Source organism: Crotalus tigris, unplaced genomic scaffold (genome assembly GCF_016545835.1).
Source record: "Crotalus tigris isolate CLP2741 ecotype Arizona unplaced genomic scaffold, ASM1654583v1 scf7180000017698.756297, whole genome shotgun sequence".
Lineage (NCBI taxonomy): Eukaryota > Metazoa > Chordata > Lepidosauria > Squamata > Viperidae > Crotalus > Crotalus tigris.
In genome coordinates, this window is record NW_024096575.1 from 373377 (window position 1) to 394820 (window position 21444).

Consider the following 21444-nt stretch of genomic DNA (forward strand, 5'->3'; position numbering starts at 1 on the left):
TGCTATTCTTGGTGATTATCTCCTTCACATTAAAGCAGTTCCAAATTTCATAAGCTAACCCTATTACATATTATTAAATACAATATTTAAAGTTGGAATAGTTTATTGCTTCATATTGTTTAAGTTATTGTTTAAACATAACAAGTTATTGTTTAAACATAACTTTGTATGCAGCTAGAATGTCTTATAAAGATTTTCATATCTTGACTAATAAAAGAATATTGAGTAAGTAAAGTTAAAACAGGTAAAACAGATGTCAGTTTCCATATTACTGTAATTTATTAACAAGAAAAGCTTAGGCTACCTTGGTGACAAACTGAATCTTTTAGATAAAAAAAGTGAGGCTGATATTGCCTTGACAAATAATAACTGGACATAAATTTTTGAAATGGGAACTAAGGTTTAGTTTCTTGAAGAAATTTTAGAAAATAGCTTTTTCATAACACTAATGAGATAGAAATTTTATTATAACAGTTTTATTTTGGGATAATGAATATAAATAGGCTGAAATAATAAGAGAATGAAATTTATGTCATTACATTAAAGAACATATCCATTTCCTGAAAGTCTACTTTTATTGTGCTATATTTCTGGATAAAATATTATCAATCTTTAGGTTTTTTATATTTTTATGTGACATCATGGGCAAATTTTCAATAGATAAAATACTAGATCTGCTTAGTAATTCTTTAATCAACAAATGACACCTGAAAGTCAACCTGTGAGCTTTTCCTAGACCTGGTTTAGCATCTTAACTACCACACCAAAGTGACCCTGATAATTTCAGTTGCATCTTTTATTGTATTTGGCTGCCAGAGATCAAACATACATAGTCATGAGAAGAGAAATGGAATATGTGAATCCAATGATTGGATATCATTGCTTATTGCTGAAACGTTTTGATGAACACACATTAACCACACACAATTTATATAGAGTTAAATGTAGGGACTGTTAATTGAAATCCATTTGAGAGTTAATCTAAGACAGAACTGACTTCTTTATATTCCATTATTTCATTCCACCAAGAAATGGTTATAAACATCAAAGGCAGAACCATATCCAGATGTTCTTTAAGTAAAGTTTTTGAAAAGCTAAAAAAATGAATTTTTAAACACAAACACACACACACACACAAGAATTTTTTTTTTTAAATAGCAATGTGTCCACCTAAATAGCAACAGGAACAAGAGACATAACTGGCATCTTAATTTCAAGTTTTTTCAGATATATATGAAAAGATGAATGGTCAGTCAGCCTGGAGTTACTTTCTACAAAATAATTCTTTATCAGAAAAGAAATATGTAAACAGATCATGGAATGAATGCTACTTCGCATTGGGAACCTCCAGGGTGTGCTAATTAATAAATACATTTCCAGTCATGAATATTTATAACTGTTGTTTTGGGATATGATTTAAGGCAGCAGCACTCTCTTTCTTCCTATGATTATAAACAACCCACATAAAAAGCAATTATTACTTGACCAAATGCTTTATCAGGATGTCCAACATCTCCCGGTTTTTCTCTGGCAACTTGTGGACAAGTGCATGGACTGCTTCTATTCTGTAATTCTGGTCATCAGACTCTGTTAAAAAGATAGTAACAAGAAAAATAACCCAATGAGGTCTCCTGTAGTACGTGCTTTCAAACAGAAGCTGGGTCCTGTCTGAGATGTTCTAGCTAGTGGATCCTATGCTGAGGAAGGCATTGATTAAGATGATCTTTAAGATTCCTTCCAATTCTAAGAATCTATATAAATCTCTGCTACGTCAATCATCATCATATCACATGCTACTTATTGTCAGTAACAAAAATGGAATGTATGGTGGCACAGTGGTTAGGATGCAGTATTGCAGGCTAATTCTGCCGACTACCAGGGTCAAGGTTGACTCAACCTTCCATCCGTCCGAGGTCAGTAAAATGAGGACCCGGATTGTTGGGGGCAAATATGCTGACTCTGTAAACTGCTTAGAGAGGGCTGTAAAGCACTATGAAGCAGTATATAAGTCTAAGTGCTATTGCTATTGCTAAAGATTTCTTTAAACAAACAGAAACTGACAAAGGATGTCACCAGACGTCTAAACACTACTGATTTTTCACCACACAGAAATGCATGAGGCCCTCCACAAATAGAAAGTTATGAAATAGAAATGATAAAATAGTCATATGAATAGCAAAAGCTACCAGCAGGAAGGGGACAAAAGAAGACATGATTAGCAAATGGGATATATAGATGAAAATGCTGAACTCACCTCCCACTCCCATTTTTGTTATGCTGCAGCCTGATTCTACAGTTGTTGAAATTATTTTTTTTCTCATTAATCTATACTCAGTAATAACAAAGTGAAAACAGCATAACAAAATTGAAAGTCTGAATACTTTCAATGCAGTGTGTGTGTATGTATATATACACACACACAAATTTATGTCACAGCAACCTACATCTATAAAGAAACCTGAATTCTGATTATGTATATTATATATAGTTTGTCCCAATACCACGATTATCCTCCATTTTTTTCACTTACTAACAGCAATGATGAAATCCTTGTGTAATTTGAAGGTCATGAGTGGCTCTGCAAGACACCTGAGGAAAAAATTAGTGATAGAAAGAGGCTGAATGTAGTATTTTGAAGATATTCACATTTAATTCCAAAGCAGACACTAGCCTTAGCTCCATTCTAAACTTGCATACATGGCTGTGAATTATGGATAATACTACTAAAGTCTTAAATAGTCACACAGCTGGAAGGAGAGATGATAAATAAAGCTTCCTGCCGTGCCCTATTGCAGCCTTCTTCAAGCTGGTGACCTCCAGATGAGTTGGACTACAGCTTTGCTCTTTCCCAGATGTATGATCTTTAGAGGACCTTACATGGGGGAAGGATGCTCATGGAAGCACAGGAGACAAAATTTTGTGATGAAATCATTCATAGTTCTCAAAGGACTATGAATGACTTCTCTTATCAAATTTGGTTCCTTTATTCCTTGTAATTTTCCTGTCTACAGCACAGTGGTGATTTATTACTGCCATTTTTAGGTTGTTTTGTTTAGCCTACAGATCTGGGATTTCTGGTGATTTCTGAAGTCCTAAATGGGTTTGATTGCTTTGCTTGTTTAGAGACTAATGAACATTAGCTTGATAGTGTAAGGGGCTATCTTCTATGATTTCATTGAATTATGGGCAGAAGAAGGAAGTTTAAGATTCCAAAATTACAACATCCCTAATTAAAATTCAGTTTGCTTCCTTATTTTTGATAACCTTTAGTAATTTTTCCTTTGATTAGGGTTAAACTTCTAAGGATGTTTAAATTAAAGAGAAGTACTTAAGAGTCAAACCCTCAGGTGATCCTATCAAAAATACTGCTCCAATCAGCAGTTATTAAACAAAAAACTGTAGAAGTAATTCTGATAGCTATGCAACCTGAAATCCTTTTAAGTTTGTTCTAATAATCCCTCTGAATGTCTGAGCTCTTAACAACTTTTTCAGTATATTTACAGTCAAATTTGATAGGACTCTACACTCCAATATTTGGAGGGCTCACTTAAATGAAATCAATATTAGGTTGTCTAGAATGCAAGACAATGCATTCAAAACTAATCTGCTTTCTGAATAAAAACCTTCATTTTTTTCATTCCTTGACAATGCAACTTCCTACATTACTGGATTTATTAAACAAATGAGATACTTGTACTTGTTTTATGTGATTCTAATAGCCAATTAGTGAACCATGCTGTGCAGTTTTGATCAAATAAATTAACTAGTTAAAGAAATTTATTGCCCAGTGTTGTAAGCATTAGATATCAACTAAGAAAAGCTCAACTGAAAATGGAAAGATTCACAATGCACTGAAAATAAGACAACTATATCAGTGGCTGCGAACACCATACTATGCTCTCTACATTACAGTAAGGTTTGAAGAGTATATGCCAGAGATACTGACAAGCACTTGCCCTAAGACATTGGAATTTTGCATGACTTATGCTTACCTGAGGTAGTTCTTTAGCCCACTTGTTATAGTTTTATTGTCCCAAATTTCCAAATCAATGTCCATATCAGGAGGAGATTTAGGAGCTATTAAAAGAGAAAGCAATTGGATGAATGCATTTCCCAGTGGAACTTTAGACACCACTACTATGAGTGTCATCACTTGAAGCCCTGAAAAGTTGTACATATTCAAATATTCAGTAGTTGGGTAAAAGTAGCTCAATATTAACAATTTATGATTGGGAACAAGTAGCTTAATTGTCAAACTATATGCAATTTTGTTCCAACACAGTTTAACTACTAATACGGATTACTTCATTCTTCAAAAGAAGGAAACCAAAGTCATGATAACTGGGATACAACACAATAAGCCAGCATCTCACCCACAGATGGCTCTTAATGCTCATCAGAAACTTTCTTGGGACTCTGAAAATCTGAGCACTATTTGCAGATTGACCAGGAAGTGATCTGATCATGATAAAGAATAGGTAATAATGTCCTCCATATCTGGATCTTATTCCACTTATTTCATGAAGTGAAGGCCAGATCAACATACTATCTTTCATGAGTATGAGCAAGATAATTTGGGACATGCCCATGAACTGTTTCTGATCTTGGGCCTGGAGCATGGAAATTGAACCTCAGCACAAGAAGCCCAGTGACAAGGTCAAGGAGCTCTTTGAGGGCTGATGCCAAACATCAAGGTAGTTTATACACCAGAAGCAACTCCAATCTGATACACCTACCTCTAGGACAGGGATAGGCAACCTTGGCTCTTTTATGACTAGTGGACTTCAACTCCCAGAATTCCTGAGCCGGCGTGGCTCAGCATGGAAACCTGTCCCTTTCTCCTCAGCATGGCTGGCTCAGGAATTCTGGGAGTTGAAGTCCACGAGTCATAAAGGAGCCAAGATTGCCTACCCCTGCTCTAGGACAGTGATACTAGATACTGATGAGGTACCAGTAATAAACTTTGAATAATCTTCCTGCTTGCCCCTGGTATGGTGGCTAATGGAGGACCCAAAACTAGGAGGATTCATCTCTGACAAGGGAATATCTCCTTGGATATTTGGTTGCAGACTTGCATGCCTGGTCTATGTGTGTGAATGATGAGTTGTGAGGAAGTATGGAAGGGAAGAGAGTGTAGGGAAGAGAAGGGAACATTCATGTGTGGCATAGATAACATGGATAGAAATCCCCCCACCTTTACAATATTACAACTCAAGGTCAGCTACTGAAACCAGATGCAGGGAGTTACTGAATTATTGAATCATGAGAAAAACTGGATAAACTGTGGAATTTGCTGCCAGCTGTTATAATGAATGGTCATCAATTTAAATCTTTAGGAAGAGTTCATGGAAGATCAGGCTGTCAATAGCTATTAACTGTGTTGGTCATTTATTATTTTTTAAATAGTAAGCAGAATGCATTAAAAATTGATTCTTGGGAAACAAGAGTGAATGAGGGTTTTGCTCTCCAGTCCAATTTCCCATTTCCACCCAGTTGGCCATTGTGGAATACAAAATGATGGACCAGATGAGCTACAGCCTAATCTGGCAAGGCTTTTATGTTCCTTCTCTATTGCCAAGTTATAGCTGCTAGCAGTGTCACTGAAAATTCATTCATTCTCTGCCACTGTTTGATTATCTTGCATAAATACCAAAATGTTCCATCATTTCAAAAGACTAAAAATTTGTGCTTGGTTTTAAATCTGATTACTGAATAACTCTCATTTTTATTGGAAGTTTAAGGAAGCATCTTAGAAGTTACAATAATCTGAAATAAACAGTTCCTCAATAATTTGCTAAAATATATCTGGCAACAACAGAAATTTAATTGCTCATAATCTCCAAAATGTTTCTCAAAACTAGGGACCAAAATGATAATCAAAACAAGAATTTTGCCACCAGATATGGTAACATATACTAAGCGAAATACAATCTTTCCAACATAATCTTGAAAGACTGATTAATGTAATTTTATGAAAGAATGCCATATATGACTTATTTTACAAACAATTTTGATGACTTTCCAAAATGAAAAGGAATTTTATAAAGGATTCCAAACTGATTCATGCATTTAAAATTTGAGGTTCTCTTCCATATAAGTTTTATTTTGCATAATAATAATGCAGCTCCTTTAATTATAAATGTTGTGGAAATAGAACTGTTCTTAGATTTCAGCTTAACATTACAAATCTTATATAGAGTCTCAAAGTATACTATTGTCTAGGGTGTTTTATATCAGTTTAATGCATAAAATTTCATCAGAATAATGTTGAAATAAAATTGGGAAAAAAATAAAATTGGAAAAGAAGTAAGAAAAGTATTTTAAGGTTTCAGCATTTACGAATAATGCAATTATCCTAGCAAATTGATAAGCTCACTTGTAAATTTAATGCTAATCATTTAACAATTGAAGAATTTAACTGAATTAAATTTTTCATCTGATTCCAAGATGGTCATAATTTATTTCAGCCAGCTTTTTTGGAGGCAAATGGATAACACAAGGAAAGGACTTTAATTTTTTTCTGCACATTTCATCCAACTGGCAATGTTTTCACATGCAAATGGGAAATGGTAGTCAGCAACCAAGATGCATATTTGGAAGAATTAATATTTAACCATTAAAACAGTTAGATGGGTTTTTCCCTCTTGAATTCCTTCTTTCACAGGAACATTCCAATAAGCAAGGCTGTTGGATAAATACAAGCTTATTTTGCTTATATATTCAAGTAGATTCTGTCTGAACACATAATAAAATACTGAAGTACAACGAACATCTCAATATTCTTACAGAAGACGGTGTTCATCAGCTTCTGCACTTTGGAGTTCACACCCCCTATCCGGTACAATCCCAAGATTGTAATACCTTCAAAGATAAATGAGAATACAATGTAGTTAGACTTTATCCATTATGAATGCTTCAACACCACTTATTTACTGTCTTGTCACCTTGCCACTGTTGTGATGCATGGTTATTGCATTCACAAATCCATAGGGCCTGAGTGCATTTGTGGGGCATATTCCACCCACCCACCCCCATATTCACAAGTAACCCCATCACTCCTTGCAACCTGGTCACATGACAAAAGAGCCCAGTTTAGAATAGGAACGAGAAGGCCAGTGAAGTATGATTGTCTCAAGTTCTCAGCAATCTGGAGTCAATCAGTTTTTTAGTCCAATCTCCCTCTCAAGGTTATCATTGGGATAAAATTAACATAGAAGGAAGAGGAACTGAGGAATAATGCAATAACAATGTCATAGGTATTGCTGCCAACCACACAAAAGAAAAATTCTGCGAAGTCTGTCACAGATATTTGAAATAATTCATTTGCACAAATGTACCCTTTTCTGCCATGGCGCCTACCCTGTCATTCCCACCAGAGATAAGACTGGCCCCATCCTTGTTAACATTCTGGAAGTCCTCAAAATGTAGCTATCTCAGCAGGCTTGTGGATTTCAGGGAAATTTATGCTGCCCATCTCCTTTATAAAGCAGTTTATGGATTATAAATGGAGAAATAGTGAGATAGTTATATTGTATATAACATCAAAGATGCTCTATCCTGGTCTTTATTAAGAATAGTAATAATGATCTCTTTTATTGTGGAATGATGTGTAATGTTTCTTAAAGATGTTTATTTATATGCCACACAGAGTCACGTTCATGAGATGGGTGGCTATGTAAAATGATTGAATAAATCAATACAATGAACCAGAAATGTACAAGCAAGGTTTAATAGTTTGAAAAGCCAGTCTTGTATAGCATTGCACAGTTTAATGTCTTCTTGGAATCATGTTTAAATCAGCCAACTAAGATAAGTTGAGTGAAGAGACTTCAAGCACAAAGAAAGTGCTTAGTAATGACATCACTGAAGACCAAAGGCCTACATTTTTAGATTAATTTAGGGTTTTACTGAGTGAGCCTCCTGATAAACAGCAGCCTAATATTTTTGAGAGAGGGCATTGCAAAGGTGAAATATAAATTATGCATTGCTTTCATTAAATAGGAATAACAAGTATAGAGAACTACAGCCCAGCATTTTATTTAAAAGTTTCTCACCTGCCAAGAAAAAAAAAAAGAAAAAAAGAGGTAAACTGGTGGTTGGTAGTTAATATCATGGGTACAATTAGTATTTTGCAATAAGTTACAGCCACAAGTTCAGACACTTTGAAAATAGTCGAATCTGCAATCCCCTTAAGGCAACCATTTTGTTTGAACTGAGAACTTGTTCTCAAAGTTTTACATATGCTCAGCAGGCCCCAAAGGGTAAGGATTCATTAATTTAATTGCAGTGTTAATTAATTAGTTATTTAATTGTTTGGTTTAATTGCAATGGTTTTGTTAGATCAACCCTTTAATACATACCTCTTGTTTCCACTGCATGAATGCATTTTCTTACAAAATTAAAGCCAGCTTCATTTAGGAATGCTATCAAAAGAAAAGACTAAAAATTACATTCATGAGGCAAACCAGAAAGCCAAATTCACTGCTATCAAAATCATTAAACTCCTGATGAAGATTATATAATAATCATTAGAAATCAAATGACTTTTTTTAAAAAACGGGAGACAATTAGCATTAAAGAAAACACATTCCTTATTATCATTATCCTATCATCAGCAGAGAGAACCATAGATGTAGATTAAAAAAAAAATCACTCTCATCTATTATAAAGAAAACAATGAGACATGCTTGTGATGTCACCACTAGTTGAGTTCAATCGTAAGAAAACCAGTTGACATTTAGATCACGATTTATACAATTTATAACAAGTTGTCTTGTATGCTTCTGATTTTGCTTCTGAAGTGTGAAAGACAACCAGGTTTTTAAAAAGCTAAAAAGTAAGCCATTTTATGCAATGAATTCAACTAGGAACAGCACCTATAATTCCATCCTTACTGATTTGGCACACTTTTTCCCCAACCAAAACAAAAGAAGGAAAATAGAAGGTATTGTTTAATACAATGTTGCTTAAATTCAGCAACTTTAAGACATGTGGCCTTCAATTCCCAGGATTCCCCAGCCAGCATGCTGGAGAATTCTGGGAATTGGAAGTTCATATATTTTAAAATTGCAGAGACTGAGAAATACTGATCTAACCGAACAGAGATTTCTAATCAATGGCGTCCCAGTTTCTGAATGTATAAGTGATGTCGTCTTAGAAATCAGACAAATTCAAAACATTTTCCTTATTTATTGATTGTTGCCTTTAAAAATCTAAGAATCCCTAGAACTCAATTGCCTAAGAGGTAATGTGGTTTTGATATTAACCAGGGTAGAATAATTTATTCTATTATGTTGAATAATTTTTCTTCTGCCTTTGAATGGAACTTTACTACCTTGAAAAGAGTAAGTGACACTTCAAATATCAATTAGACATCAATTAATTTTGAATGAGGTACAATAATTGGGAGAAAGAAAGCTATAAGGCAAGAGGGGACGGCCACGTATTGAAAATAAAATGAAATATTTGGGATGTATGGGATGTATGGGATCCTCATCTCCCATTCTAGCTTCTCATGCAGACAGAGATGCACAGAAAGAGAAATGAAAAGCTCAGTATTAGACTTGAAACATTTAACTTTCTTAAAACTTTTACTTTTTAAAATTTATCCATCTATGTCGAGGAGGCATAAGGGAAAAAGGAAGACAGGAGTGCTTCATAACGTTAAGTGTTTTGTTTAGAATTCAAGAAATGAATCCAAACCATTCAAGAGAAAATGTTGGGAGCAGAGAATTATGTCATGATAAACTAATTAGAAAAGATGAAATGTCAGGCTGAACTGTACTTGACGTCCATTCACAGAGGGGAAGGAAAACAGGCTATTACCAACCCTTGAAAGGCAAACAGCATTTGCAAACATTACTTAGCCTTTTCAATGGGTAGATTTATTTCTGTAAGGTAGGCTTCATAGATATATTTATAAGCCTTCTCTAGCTTATTTTGAATTATGGAAAACAAAAGTAGAGGTTCTAGCATAAAACAGACTGTCACAAGCAATAAAACAGTAAGATTTCCTTTCCATAATACATAGACATCATCTTTCAACAATTTTTCCTATTAATCATTTTAAAAAATGCTAGGAAAGCTTTCTTATTGTTAAAAAAAAGTGATCAAGAAATTCACCTTGGCATTTATATGAACCTTATCAGGTTTAAATTCTGAAACGTTTCCAGATATTCAATGAGTTGTACTCTTCACACATTTGCAGTTATTATCTAACTTACAGAAAAACCTTTCATCTAATTAATTTTAAGTTTGAAAAAAATACAAGTATTTATTAATAATTGATCAATTAAATCTGTCTTTTAGTCAAACACAGTTTTTACATTTTTCTTTTGTTTTGGGGAATATGGACATCAGATCAAACACCTAAGTGGAGATGGTAAAGTAAAGGTAAAGGAGTCCCTGTGGATTTTACTAGTTGTGGTTGATTGTAGGGGATGGTGCTCATTTCTGTTTCAAGGGCCAATGAGCCAGCGCTGTCTGAAGAGGTTTCTGTGGTCATGTAGCCAGCATGGCATCATGGAACACTTCACTCCCAGTGAAGTGGTACCTATTTATCTACTTGCATTTGCTGCTTTCAAACTGCTAAGTTGGCAGGAGCTAGGGTGAGCTCACCCTGTCATGTGTTGCTCAGGTCTCAAACCTGGGCTGTCAGCTTTCCAGCCGAGAAGCCCAGCATCTTAATCACTGAGCCCCAAGTGGGGTTGAATTTGTATAAATTATTTTTAGTGTGACTTGGTATTAATAATGGTTAGGCCCTAACCAGTGAGTGTGGCATGCCAACACAATCAACCATAAAGAACCTATTGCTCTCAGTTGTAAACCATATTTTAACATGTTGCCAAGGAGAATTTCATGAGGGATTTTGTGGAAGACTTTGGTGAGATCCAAATATAGTTGTTGTTGTTAATTGCGAAGTCGTGTCCAACCCATCGCGACCCCATGGACAACGTTCCTCCAGGTCTTCCTGTCCTCTACCATCTTCTGGAGTCCATTTAAGTTCACACCTACTGCTTCAGTGACTCCATCCAGCCATCTCATTCTCTGTCGTCCCCTTCTTCTATTGCCCTCAATCTTTCCCAGCATTAGGCCCTTTTCCAGTGAGTCCTTTCTTCTCATTAGGTGGCCAAAGTATTTGAGTATCAACTTCAGGATCTGGCCTTCTAAAGAGCAGTCGGGGTTGATCTCTTCTAGGACTGACCGGTTTGATCACCTTGCAGTCCAGGGAAGTCGCAGGAGTCTTCTCCAGCACCATAGTTCAAAGGCCTCAATTCTTTGGCACTCAGCCTTTCTTATGGTCCAACTTTCACAGCCATACATTGCAACTGGGAAAACCATGGCCTGGACTATACGCACTTTGGTTGGCAGGGTGATGTCTCTGCTTTCCAAATACAGTAGTCAACATCTAATCCTTATGTGATGTCTCCAGATGGATGTTACTCAGGGATGGTGTGTGTGTATGTGTGTTTATGTATGTATGTAGGAAATTCAGTGGTAAGATAACAGCGTTCTGTGCTTTTCTGCACACTCTGTGTTGCAACATGATATTATGCTGGCCACATGACCTAGGACAACGCTGGCTTCCTTGGTTAAAAAATGGATGTGAGCCATCCCCTAGAGACAGAGTTGGCTGGACAGGGGAAACACATATATACACCCATACACATGCTCAAGTAAATAAAATGCGCTATTTATATGAAAGTTTTCCCCAAACTTGCATAGGGGAAAAAATCAGAATCCTTTAAGCTTCATGGTTTACACCAGTGGTTCTCAACCTTTTTAATGCCGCGACCCCCAACCGGTCGTAAATCGAGGACTACTCAACCGGTCGTAAGTCGAGGACTACTCAACTGGTGCAGCACCGTTTGCAGAATGGGACTTTTGGCGGGCTCAGCAGGGCAGAGACAGCCTGGACAATTCCTATTGGCTTTTGAAAGCCAATAGAATTAGACTCTATTCAAGAGAGTCTATTCTATTGGCTTTCAAAAGCCAATAGAATAAAAGGGAGTAGCACAGCTAAGGAAAAAGGGGAAAAAATGGCCGACTGCGTTGTTTGGTGACCCCCCGTGAAATGGTCGTTCGACCCCAAATGGGGTCCCGACCCACAGGTTGAGAACCACTGGTTTACACTGAAGGAAGCAACAATATATGAATGATAGAGGAGTGGGGCTTATCTAACATACATAGAATGAAAAAAAATAGTCATGCCTTATTCTGTTATCTTCTGAATGTTGCTTTCAGCAGACAGCTAATATCAAACGCTTACAAACTGAAGTCTTGTTGATTGAGAAAATTTTGGTTTTTCCTCCCATGGGAAGAAAAAAGGGGTGGAATATTATTTAAGGAAAAACATTTAAGATGAAAAGAAATACTTCTGCTCTTTCAATCCCTGCCCCAAACTGTTTTCAAGGTAAAGAAATTATTTTGTTGAAAAATAGATGAGAAGACTGGCAAAACTTGTGTGATTCATATGGCATTTCATAGGTGTGATTGTTCCCAGAAATACAAATGAAACATTTTTCTTGCAGTTAGAAAGCCCCAATAACATTTTGATCATGAATTCTTTTCCTAAAGTCTAAATAATATTATTACAGTTTTGTCAACATTTTAGCCATAAAATAAGTTATTCTGCAAGTTTTTAATTTAATTTATTTTTGACTTAGAATGATAGGTTAATAACAGGAAACCATGTTTAGAAACTCTCAGCTTAGTGAGATTGTAGCCTAAGAGTATTTCACTAGTAAGCAAGCAAGCTATATTCTTAAAAATATGTAAAGTAGCAATCAAATACCTACACTGGAACATTTTATTTAGCTGGGCTATTTGAGGACTTGAATGGCAGAGGAAGATAATAGTAGAAGAAAATGTGGAAAAAAGCAGGAAATATTTACAACTTTTAAAAAAACCATACATAATTATTTCATATCATTAAAATTCAACTTACTTTCTTCTTTCTTGCTAATAATAGCTGGTAGAGTATAAATCTAAAAAGAACAAAGTTGTATTATCATAAGGTAATTTTTTGAAAATCAGATGGAGTTATTTCACTTTTTTCTTATTAGAGTGATTGTTATTCCCGTATAGACAGGAATCTTGCCAGACTAAAGTACTATCTGTATAACTATTAGATATTGTTGTGAACTGCTAGGGAGGATTCACCTTCACTCTCTTTCTGCATACCAAAGATTCCAAGCTATGTTGCGTCTTTGCTCTCTGGGAAACAACCCCTCCCTCCTGCAACTTTGGATTACATTCGACCACACTACCTGATTCCCATCATTCCTAGACATCATTGGGGGGGGGGACCCAGGAAGCATGACTTTTCTGTAGCTGCGTCTGCCCTTTGGAACAACAAACCACTAAAGGTTCAACTGGCCTAACCTTGCTCATCTTTTAGAAAGTCTTAAAGACCTGGCTGTTTTTCCAGACATTGGGCCTAGAAGAGTAATTGAGTCTATGCTATTAGTTAATGGTGTTTTAGGGAGCCCATTTATACTAGTTGGCTGGGAACTGCATTTATAAAAATATTTTAGTTCTTGTTGGCTGCCCAGAGGTGCATTGGTGAGATGGGCAGCCATATAAATCAAGTATAAAATAAATGAATAAATTATTGATGGGATGCAACTCTCACCAATCTACAGATGCCTCCTTTCATGTACTTCTACAACAACCTAGATAATATGTATGTATGTATGTATGTATGTATGTATGTATGTATGTATGTATGTATGTAAGTATCTATGTACTGTGTGTATGTATGTATCTATGCACTGTATGTATGTATGTATCATCTATCTATCTATCTATCTATCTATCTATCTATCTATCTATCTATCTATCTATCTATCTATCTATCTATCTATCTATCTATCAAATTTCTACACTACCTAAATGACTCTGGGGGTTTTTACAAATAAAAAAATATATTCAGAAATATAAAAAATAGAATTAAAAATAGAATTAAAAACAAATTAAAATTAGAGATTATAAATTTAAATTGAAAAAGTTAAAGAGGTGGTAGGGTTGCATATTACTCTTAGACCCCCATGCCAATTGTACCAAAGTTGCTTTTTCCAAAAGGCAACTGACTTTGTTTTTTCTTTGAAAATGTTTCATGTTTAGCTTCTCATACAAGAAGCTTCTTTATTTCTAACTTCAGTTATTTGCTAGTTTAATTTCTTTTGGTGTCCTGATATTCACTTTATTTTTATAGTAAATCACTGAGATAGCTTGTGGTAAATCAAGTCAGGACAAATTAATTAATAAAAATATAGCTTTGTATTTTAAGACAGCTATGTTGCACGTATATTTTTAAATGGCATGTATAACAATTTTGTGTTTGTTACTTATAAAAATTACACACACACAAAAAAACACACACACACACACAGCTAGCAAGAGAGAAACAAATATTTTTCTTACAGGTTCTTTTCCATCCATAGCTTCTAGCCAAAGTTTTCTGTTGGATTCAGAAAAAGCTTGCAGGGTAATGATCCCATGTCTATTTAAAAAAAAAAAAAGAGTACCACATACAAATCAGAAACCTGGTTATTCACTTTTGTTTCCCTGAATCTGAAGACTATACTAAATAAAAGTGTAAAACAGAAAAGATGAAAAGGTGTTAGATACTACAATTCAGCTGAGCATATCTAAAATAAGTTCTCATCAGGGAAATGCTTCTATTCTTAACACAAAATGTTCTTGCTTGTTACAAGTTTCCCAAGTGGAAATTTTCTAGGACCAAAAGCTTAATAAAGTTAACACAGTAATACAGCAGAAAAAACACAAAGATTAAAAGTTCTTAAAAAGTGAAAAGCAAGGTAAGGTCAAAGAGGATTTTTCAAGGAGACAAATTCAAATTGTATTATTATTTTATTAAAAAATAGTGTTCAGGATTGAGAAGATCATTATTCATTTCAGAATATTTTATTTTCGCCATTTACTTTAAATCAGTGATAAGTTTGCTTTGATGTGGTAAAATAATAGTTGCTAGGAGAACTATCTACTATTGAAGGATGTATTAGATGCTTAATATTGCAAAGTCATGAAGGAGACCTAAGGACAGCTGCTTACAGGCAGTAGTGGGATTCAGCCGGTTCGGACCAGTTCAGGAGAACTGGTAGCTATTTTTTTGTTGAGTTTGGAGAACCAGCTGAATGCACACCGCTTCTGGAAGTCCCTCCAGACCTAGAACAGCCCAACAAAAGTGCACGAATGCCACTTCTGGAAATCACAGGCCCAGAACGGACTTCAAGAAGTGGCATCCATGCAGAGAACTGATTGTTCAGGTATTTGAATCCCACCACTGCTTACAGGTAAAATTATTCTGGAGGACTTAATATACTTGTTTTATTTCTAAGAAGTAGAAAACTATTACCATAAGAAACAGGTTTCCATCACATTTTGTATAATCTACAGAGATTTTGGGAACAGGAAAAAAAAGGCTTGTGGGGTCAAGTGGTATGCAGATTGCTCACAAAATGCCTCCGTAGGGCACCAAGGCAGTTTTTTCTTTAAGAGAATAAAAAAATCACCCTTTCTAAAATTTCAAACCTTTCGGCAACTTCGATATCAAAGCAGAAGCGCTTGTCAATTGAATCTGTTTTTCTCCGGATGCAGGATTTCAGCTTGAACACTTCTGGTGAATTTGGAACAAGGCCATTCTACAAAAAAATCAGAACATTTAAAGATAGAATGAAGAATCATTCATTACTTATTACACACGCAAATTAACTGCCAATCAAGATAAAGAAACTGTAATTATGAAACACAGGAGCTTTGGTTAATCAACTTGGCAATATAATCAACTTGGCATTGGGAGACAGATTTATCTCCAGCACCTGCTTAATATTAATATTAACCCAGAGCTATCTTATTGGCCATGAAACAAACAAAATACAGACTTAAAATATGTATGGGTCTGATCTAGCAGATCTATACTTTCTTTCTACATTTATTACATTTGCATAGACATGCATATTTACCTTTGTTTTTAAGTAGTGTTCACATATTATTTCAGGAAGTATTTTGATTGAGGCATTCATTCAAGAGAAAGGAGAATATCTCTTTTGCAACAGATTCTGCAGACATTTGCCTTATTTAGCATTAAGAAACTTTTTGTCAGTTTAACTAATAAATCCATACTGGAATCTGGAGTTACAAAATATACTGTAATCTCCATTGGCTTTATTTCTGGAGAAGCTAAAATCAGCCAATGTCTAAGTTCTTCACTAAAGGCAACTTATTGGTTTTCTTGGTCTTTGTGTCAGTGTTGACTCCTGGGGATTGCCTGGAATACACCCAGCAGTTTTCTTAGCAAGAGTTCGGAAGTGAATTGTCATTGCCTTCTTTGTAGGGTTGAGAGAGAGGGACTGGTCCAATCTCACCTAGCTAATGTGGTGCCAATTTCTAGCTTGGTGCCTATTAGGCCATTAGATCAGTAGTTTTCAACCTGTGGTCTCTAGGGGGGCTATGACATCATCACAGGGGGTCCGCGAAGGCTTGAAGAAATGTTATGATTAACTACAGTGCAAATTACATTCGCTCAACAGTGGAAAAATGAAGATTTACCAACGGAGGGTTAATTAAAAAAATTAAATTGTGCAGAAATGGATAGATTGATATTGAAAATGAAAGAGAAAAAAGATTCAGTATAGAACATGGGATACCTTTTATCAATGGCTAGAAAAATGAGGTAGAGAGAAGGGAATTTAACATGTATTAGTAAGTTAAATGTTGGAACCCAGACAATATGTTGCTGATAAAATATTAAGCATTTGTGATTATAAAAAATTATATATATATATATATATATATATATATATATATATATATATATATATATATATATGTTTTCTGAGGTTTTCGCGGGTGTTTGTATGTAGGTCTTTGGTTGTTCGGGTTTTCTCCCGCGTAAAATTGGAAGTGTCTTGGCGACGTTTCGACGAAGTCCCATTCGTCATCTTCAGGCTGGTGTTTTTAGCTTCGTGCTTCGAGCAGCAATTGCTTTTACTGCTGCTCGAAGCACGAAGCTGAAAACACCAGCCTGAAGATGACGAATGGGACTTCGTCGAAACGTCGCCAAGACACTTCCAATTTTACGCGGGAGAAAACCCGAACAACCAAAGACCTACATATATATATATATATATATATATATATATATATATATATATATATATATATATATATATATAACTCGACCGGCTTTTGCAGCAAAGCCGGAACTATTGGACTAAATGTGAGCGAGTGTGTTGTGAGCATGCTATATATGCGTTCTATGTCTTGACCGTTAAAAATGGTCACACAAGCACACATGTAGGTTCTCCTTTATTCTCAGCCCTTATTCTGATGATGTCAACAGCTAGTTGATGAAAGCTCAGTAATAAAAGGTTATTCTACATCCCGGAGTGCATTATTTTTATTCATTCTTTTATTGAATGTTATGATTTAAATCTTGAGTTAAGTCTTGGAGGTAAGTGGTCACAAAAGGGGTCTGTGATGAAGAAAAGCTTGAGAACTACTGCATTACATTATAGCGGCTCTTTAAATGAATTTTCTGCTCTCTGTATACAGGAAATAATTATAACTGAGCACCATGCTGGCATCACTCTACAGTTTACTTTTTTTCATTATCACATTTACAAATCTTATCTTGGCAGACAAAAGAAGTGTTACATTTTAAGACTTATGACAGACTAGAGAGAGAGAGAGAGTCAGTTTGGTCTGGTGGTTAAAGCACTGAGCTACAAAAGCAGGAGACCAGAAGTTCAAGTTCCGCCTTAGGCATGAAAGTCAGCTGAGTGATTTTGGGCCAGTCTCTCTCTCTCTCTCTCTCAGCTTACCTCACCTCACTGGGTTGTTGTTGTGGGGAAATAGGAGGAGGAAGCGTGTGTTGGATATATTCACCGCCTTGAGTTATTTGTAAAAATAATGAAGGCAGGATACAAATAAACAAGTCTCCTTGAAACAGAATAGACTATAGTATAATTTTGCCATATACTTTGTTTAATAAAATAATAAATAAATATTCTGGGAGATACTGACATCAGTGAAGCCCAATTTTCTTTCAGACCCATAACATGTCAATATATGTAAATGAATGTGAAGGATAATTCAAACTCAAAAATTAATCAATTTTTTTTTCCACTGGAAGGCAGACCTATTCCATAAGAATACTGAACACACATACACCAATCTTCCTAATAATACATTAAGTACAATTTGCTAAAGGAAACACTGTCCTTGGTAAACTTGGTAAGCAAATGACTAAAAAGTAATTCAGTCTTTGTGATGATACTTACAACTTTCCCTCCAGATTTGGCTTCAGAAATACTCATTGTGAATGCTTTGGTCCCTTTGTCATATGTACAATAATGTTTTGTCCAAGCAAATCCTAGCGGTCCTAAAAAGAAGAAAAAAAAATAAGGTTGTTTTTTTTGCATGTCACTAGAACAAAAAATTCATAACAAAGAAATATTTTATGATAAAATTTATACTATAGTAATATAGAATAAAGTAATTGTTATTAAAATATTGTAGACGACACACTGATGATGTTACTTAGTTGGGTAGTGAAACGTCTGCAAGAAAACCATCAAGCTCAGAGAGGCATCAAGGATCTCATATGACTCTGGGAAGCGTACAAAATTAAAAACAAAGGTTGAAAAAAAAAGGAAAATGCCCATCCCTCTATCTTTTCATGGGAGATATATTAAATTAAAAAATGTTTTAGGTGTTTCCCCAAAATTAGCACTGGGTATTTTGAGATACATAGGGAAACCCGATCTATTTTAATCACCCATCTCAAAATTACCACACAAAAATAATAAATAAATAAGTAAGTTGGTCTGCCATATAGGAGGACAAACACACATTCCCATTCACTCTGCATAGCCCGAACCAAGATGATCACAGAACAATTAGTGCTTTTACTGTAAATCTGAGACCAAGATTACATTTGGGTCATCTTTTTCCCTTAGCCTAAACAAATGAGCAAATAATTTCCTCCACTACGACAGTGTGTCATCTTGGCCTTTCGCTGCTTTATGAAGCACTGAGTGTGCCTGGCATTTTCCTATGTCCTTGCTCTCCTCTTAATAATGTCCAAAATAATTTCCGCTTAACAGAGACCTTTAGAGTGGGAGTCGCCTTTTATTATTATCAGTTAATTAAAGGATAGGAAAAAAAGAAGCTGATGCTATTCTGATGCTATTCTGAAGCAGGCAAAGCTGCCTTGGAAAATAATTGTGAAGGAAAGACCAATTTTTTTTTGTTACTTAGAAGCTGTTTAATAGGAAGAAATGGCAAAACATCTCAGTAAGACAACCATAATCTCAAGCTACTTGGTCCTTGGAGATTTGCTTTTAGGCAATTGAACATCTCCATTCCAGAGCCAACAATTTAACAGTCACCTTCAAGTGGTCACACAATACTGAGAAACAAATCAAATGAATATATCTGATTGACATCCCAGGAACAACCATGTTCTTGCTCTTATTATGTGATACAATGATGACAACTCCTTGGGAATCTACGAAAAGCTTCTGCCATTTGATGACTTCTTGAAATGTGCAACAATCTTACTTAAAAACTGCTACTACAAAATCACCTGTTTATTGGTTACTTCTCTCTAATGGTTTATAATACAGATCAGTTCTAGCATTTGGTCTTTCTACCTCAATGTGCAGGTGCCTTATCTTTCTTATCTTTCTAATAATTTTACTAAAATATGTATATCCAATAGTAAAATAGTAAAACTCTCAACAAAAGGCCTTATACAGTGCAATGATATGGGCTGATAATAGGAATAGGTATAATAATATCATAGAAGAAAGCAAAGGTAGTACCAATAGCAATAGGCATGTTGGGTACAATCCCAAAACAACTGGAATTTTAACACCATTGCCATTGACAAATTCACTATCAGTCAATTACTCAAGAAAAGCTTATGTCCTGCTATAACAGGGGTCCCCAACCTCTGGGCCACGGCCCACTAGTAGGCCATGAGGTGTTTACAAGTAGGCTGCAGAAATGGTGGGGGAGCATATGCATGGATCCACATCCCCACTTGTGCAAGGAGCATGTGCACGTGCGCTCCATTTGTGAGAGCAGCAGATGTGCGTGCATGATGCTCATGCCAATGGAGCTGCGTGTGCATGTTTGCCGGCCACTCATGTGAAACCATCCTCTCTCTCCCCTCCCCCACCAGTCCGCAAAGCTGGAAAGGTTGGAACTCCATGCTATGATATCTCTAACACCATAAAACATCAGCATCTGCCTATCCCAGATACTTGGGAAAGACTTGATGGGTGGGTTAAAATGCCAAAACCAGTCTGAACATCTGGCTGAATCAATTAATAGAAAAGAATACAGGTAGTCCTCAACTTACAATAATTATTTAGTTAGAAGTTATAATGGCACTGAAAAAAATGTCCCTGTGACAGTCACACTCTTCATATAGTCATGTGATCAAAATTCGGGTGCTTGGCAACTGGCTTGTATTTATGACAGTTCCAGCATCCTGGAATAATGTGATCTCCATTTGCGATCTTTTCAGCTGGTTTCTGACAAGGGGGAAGTCAGGTTTACGTAACAACTGCATGATTCACCTAACATCTGCAGTGTTTCAATTAACAACTGGAGAAAAAAGGTCATAAAATTGAGCACAACTCACTTAACAACTGCCTGGCTTAGCAACAGAAATTCTGGTTCCAATTGTGGTTGTAAATTGAGGACTACCAGTACATATAATGTGCATTTAACTCTATGATGTGTATTAACCTGTGGTCAACTTATAAATATATAGTGTGGCCTATTGACTACTCACGTTTCTCTTGTATGTAGAGGTAACCTTCCATAGTCCATTGGCTGGGTGGCCTGTAATCCTGGCTGGCAGACTTCATTCTCTGCATAAGTCGTTCCACTTCCTGACGGGTGCTTTCAAAATTATTCCTGGTCTAAGCAATAAGGCAGAGAAAAAGAAAAAGGATGATCTTGAGTTATACGCATTCTGTTCTGGATGTGATCTAGTACAATTAGTAGTTTACTTCTGCATAGGTCATTGCTCCATTTCTATGTAAAATTTCTAAGGCAGAACTATAAGCTTGCTCCAATGTTTCTGAATGTATGAAGTATCCAAATGAATATTTTTTTCCTTACGTCCTTCTGCATCCCAACCAAACCTATCGTGTCATAATATGGTCTTTTCGTATTATCTTTTAGTTCTCTCTCTTCCCCTGGCAAACATTCAAACATACAGCCTATTGCTTGCAACTATAAGTATTACAGCCCAAGCAAAGTCTACAGCTTTTCAACCTTTTCCAATTATTTTACGGTTTTTCACATAAGACTTCTTCACGACCTTCATGCACACATTAAAAACAAACGACACAGCATAAGTGTCTTCAAGGGCCATTAATGAGATATATATACAGGTAGTCC

The 21444-nt window shown here is 35.7% G+C and overlaps 1 protein-coding gene across 3 annotated transcripts in view; it reads right to left on the reverse strand.

The window, feature by feature from the left end:
* Positions 1–21444, reverse strand: part of ARHGAP42 (Rho GTPase activating protein 42) — a 148498-nt gene that overhangs the window by 14854 nt on the left and 112200 nt on the right. For all 3 annotated transcript variants that reach the window (XM_039338380.1, XM_039338379.1, XM_039338381.1), the window contains exons 8-17: positions 20831–20960; positions 18306–18406; positions 15556–15665; positions 14425–14503; positions 12947–12986; positions 8361–8423; positions 6787–6861; positions 3993–4077; positions 2531–2589; positions 1482–1587 (exon numbers count right to left, since the gene is read on the reverse strand). In XM_039338380.1, the coding sequence (XP_039194314.1) occupies positions 1482–1587; positions 2531–2589; positions 3993–4077; positions 6787–6861; positions 8361–8423; positions 12947–12986; positions 14425–14503; positions 15556–15665; positions 18306–18406; positions 20831–20960 (848 nt within the window). The remainder of the gene's footprint in view (positions 1–1481; positions 1588–2530; positions 2590–3992; positions 4078–6786; positions 6862–8360; positions 8424–12946; positions 12987–14424; positions 14504–15555; positions 15666–18305; positions 18407–20830; positions 20961–21444) is intronic.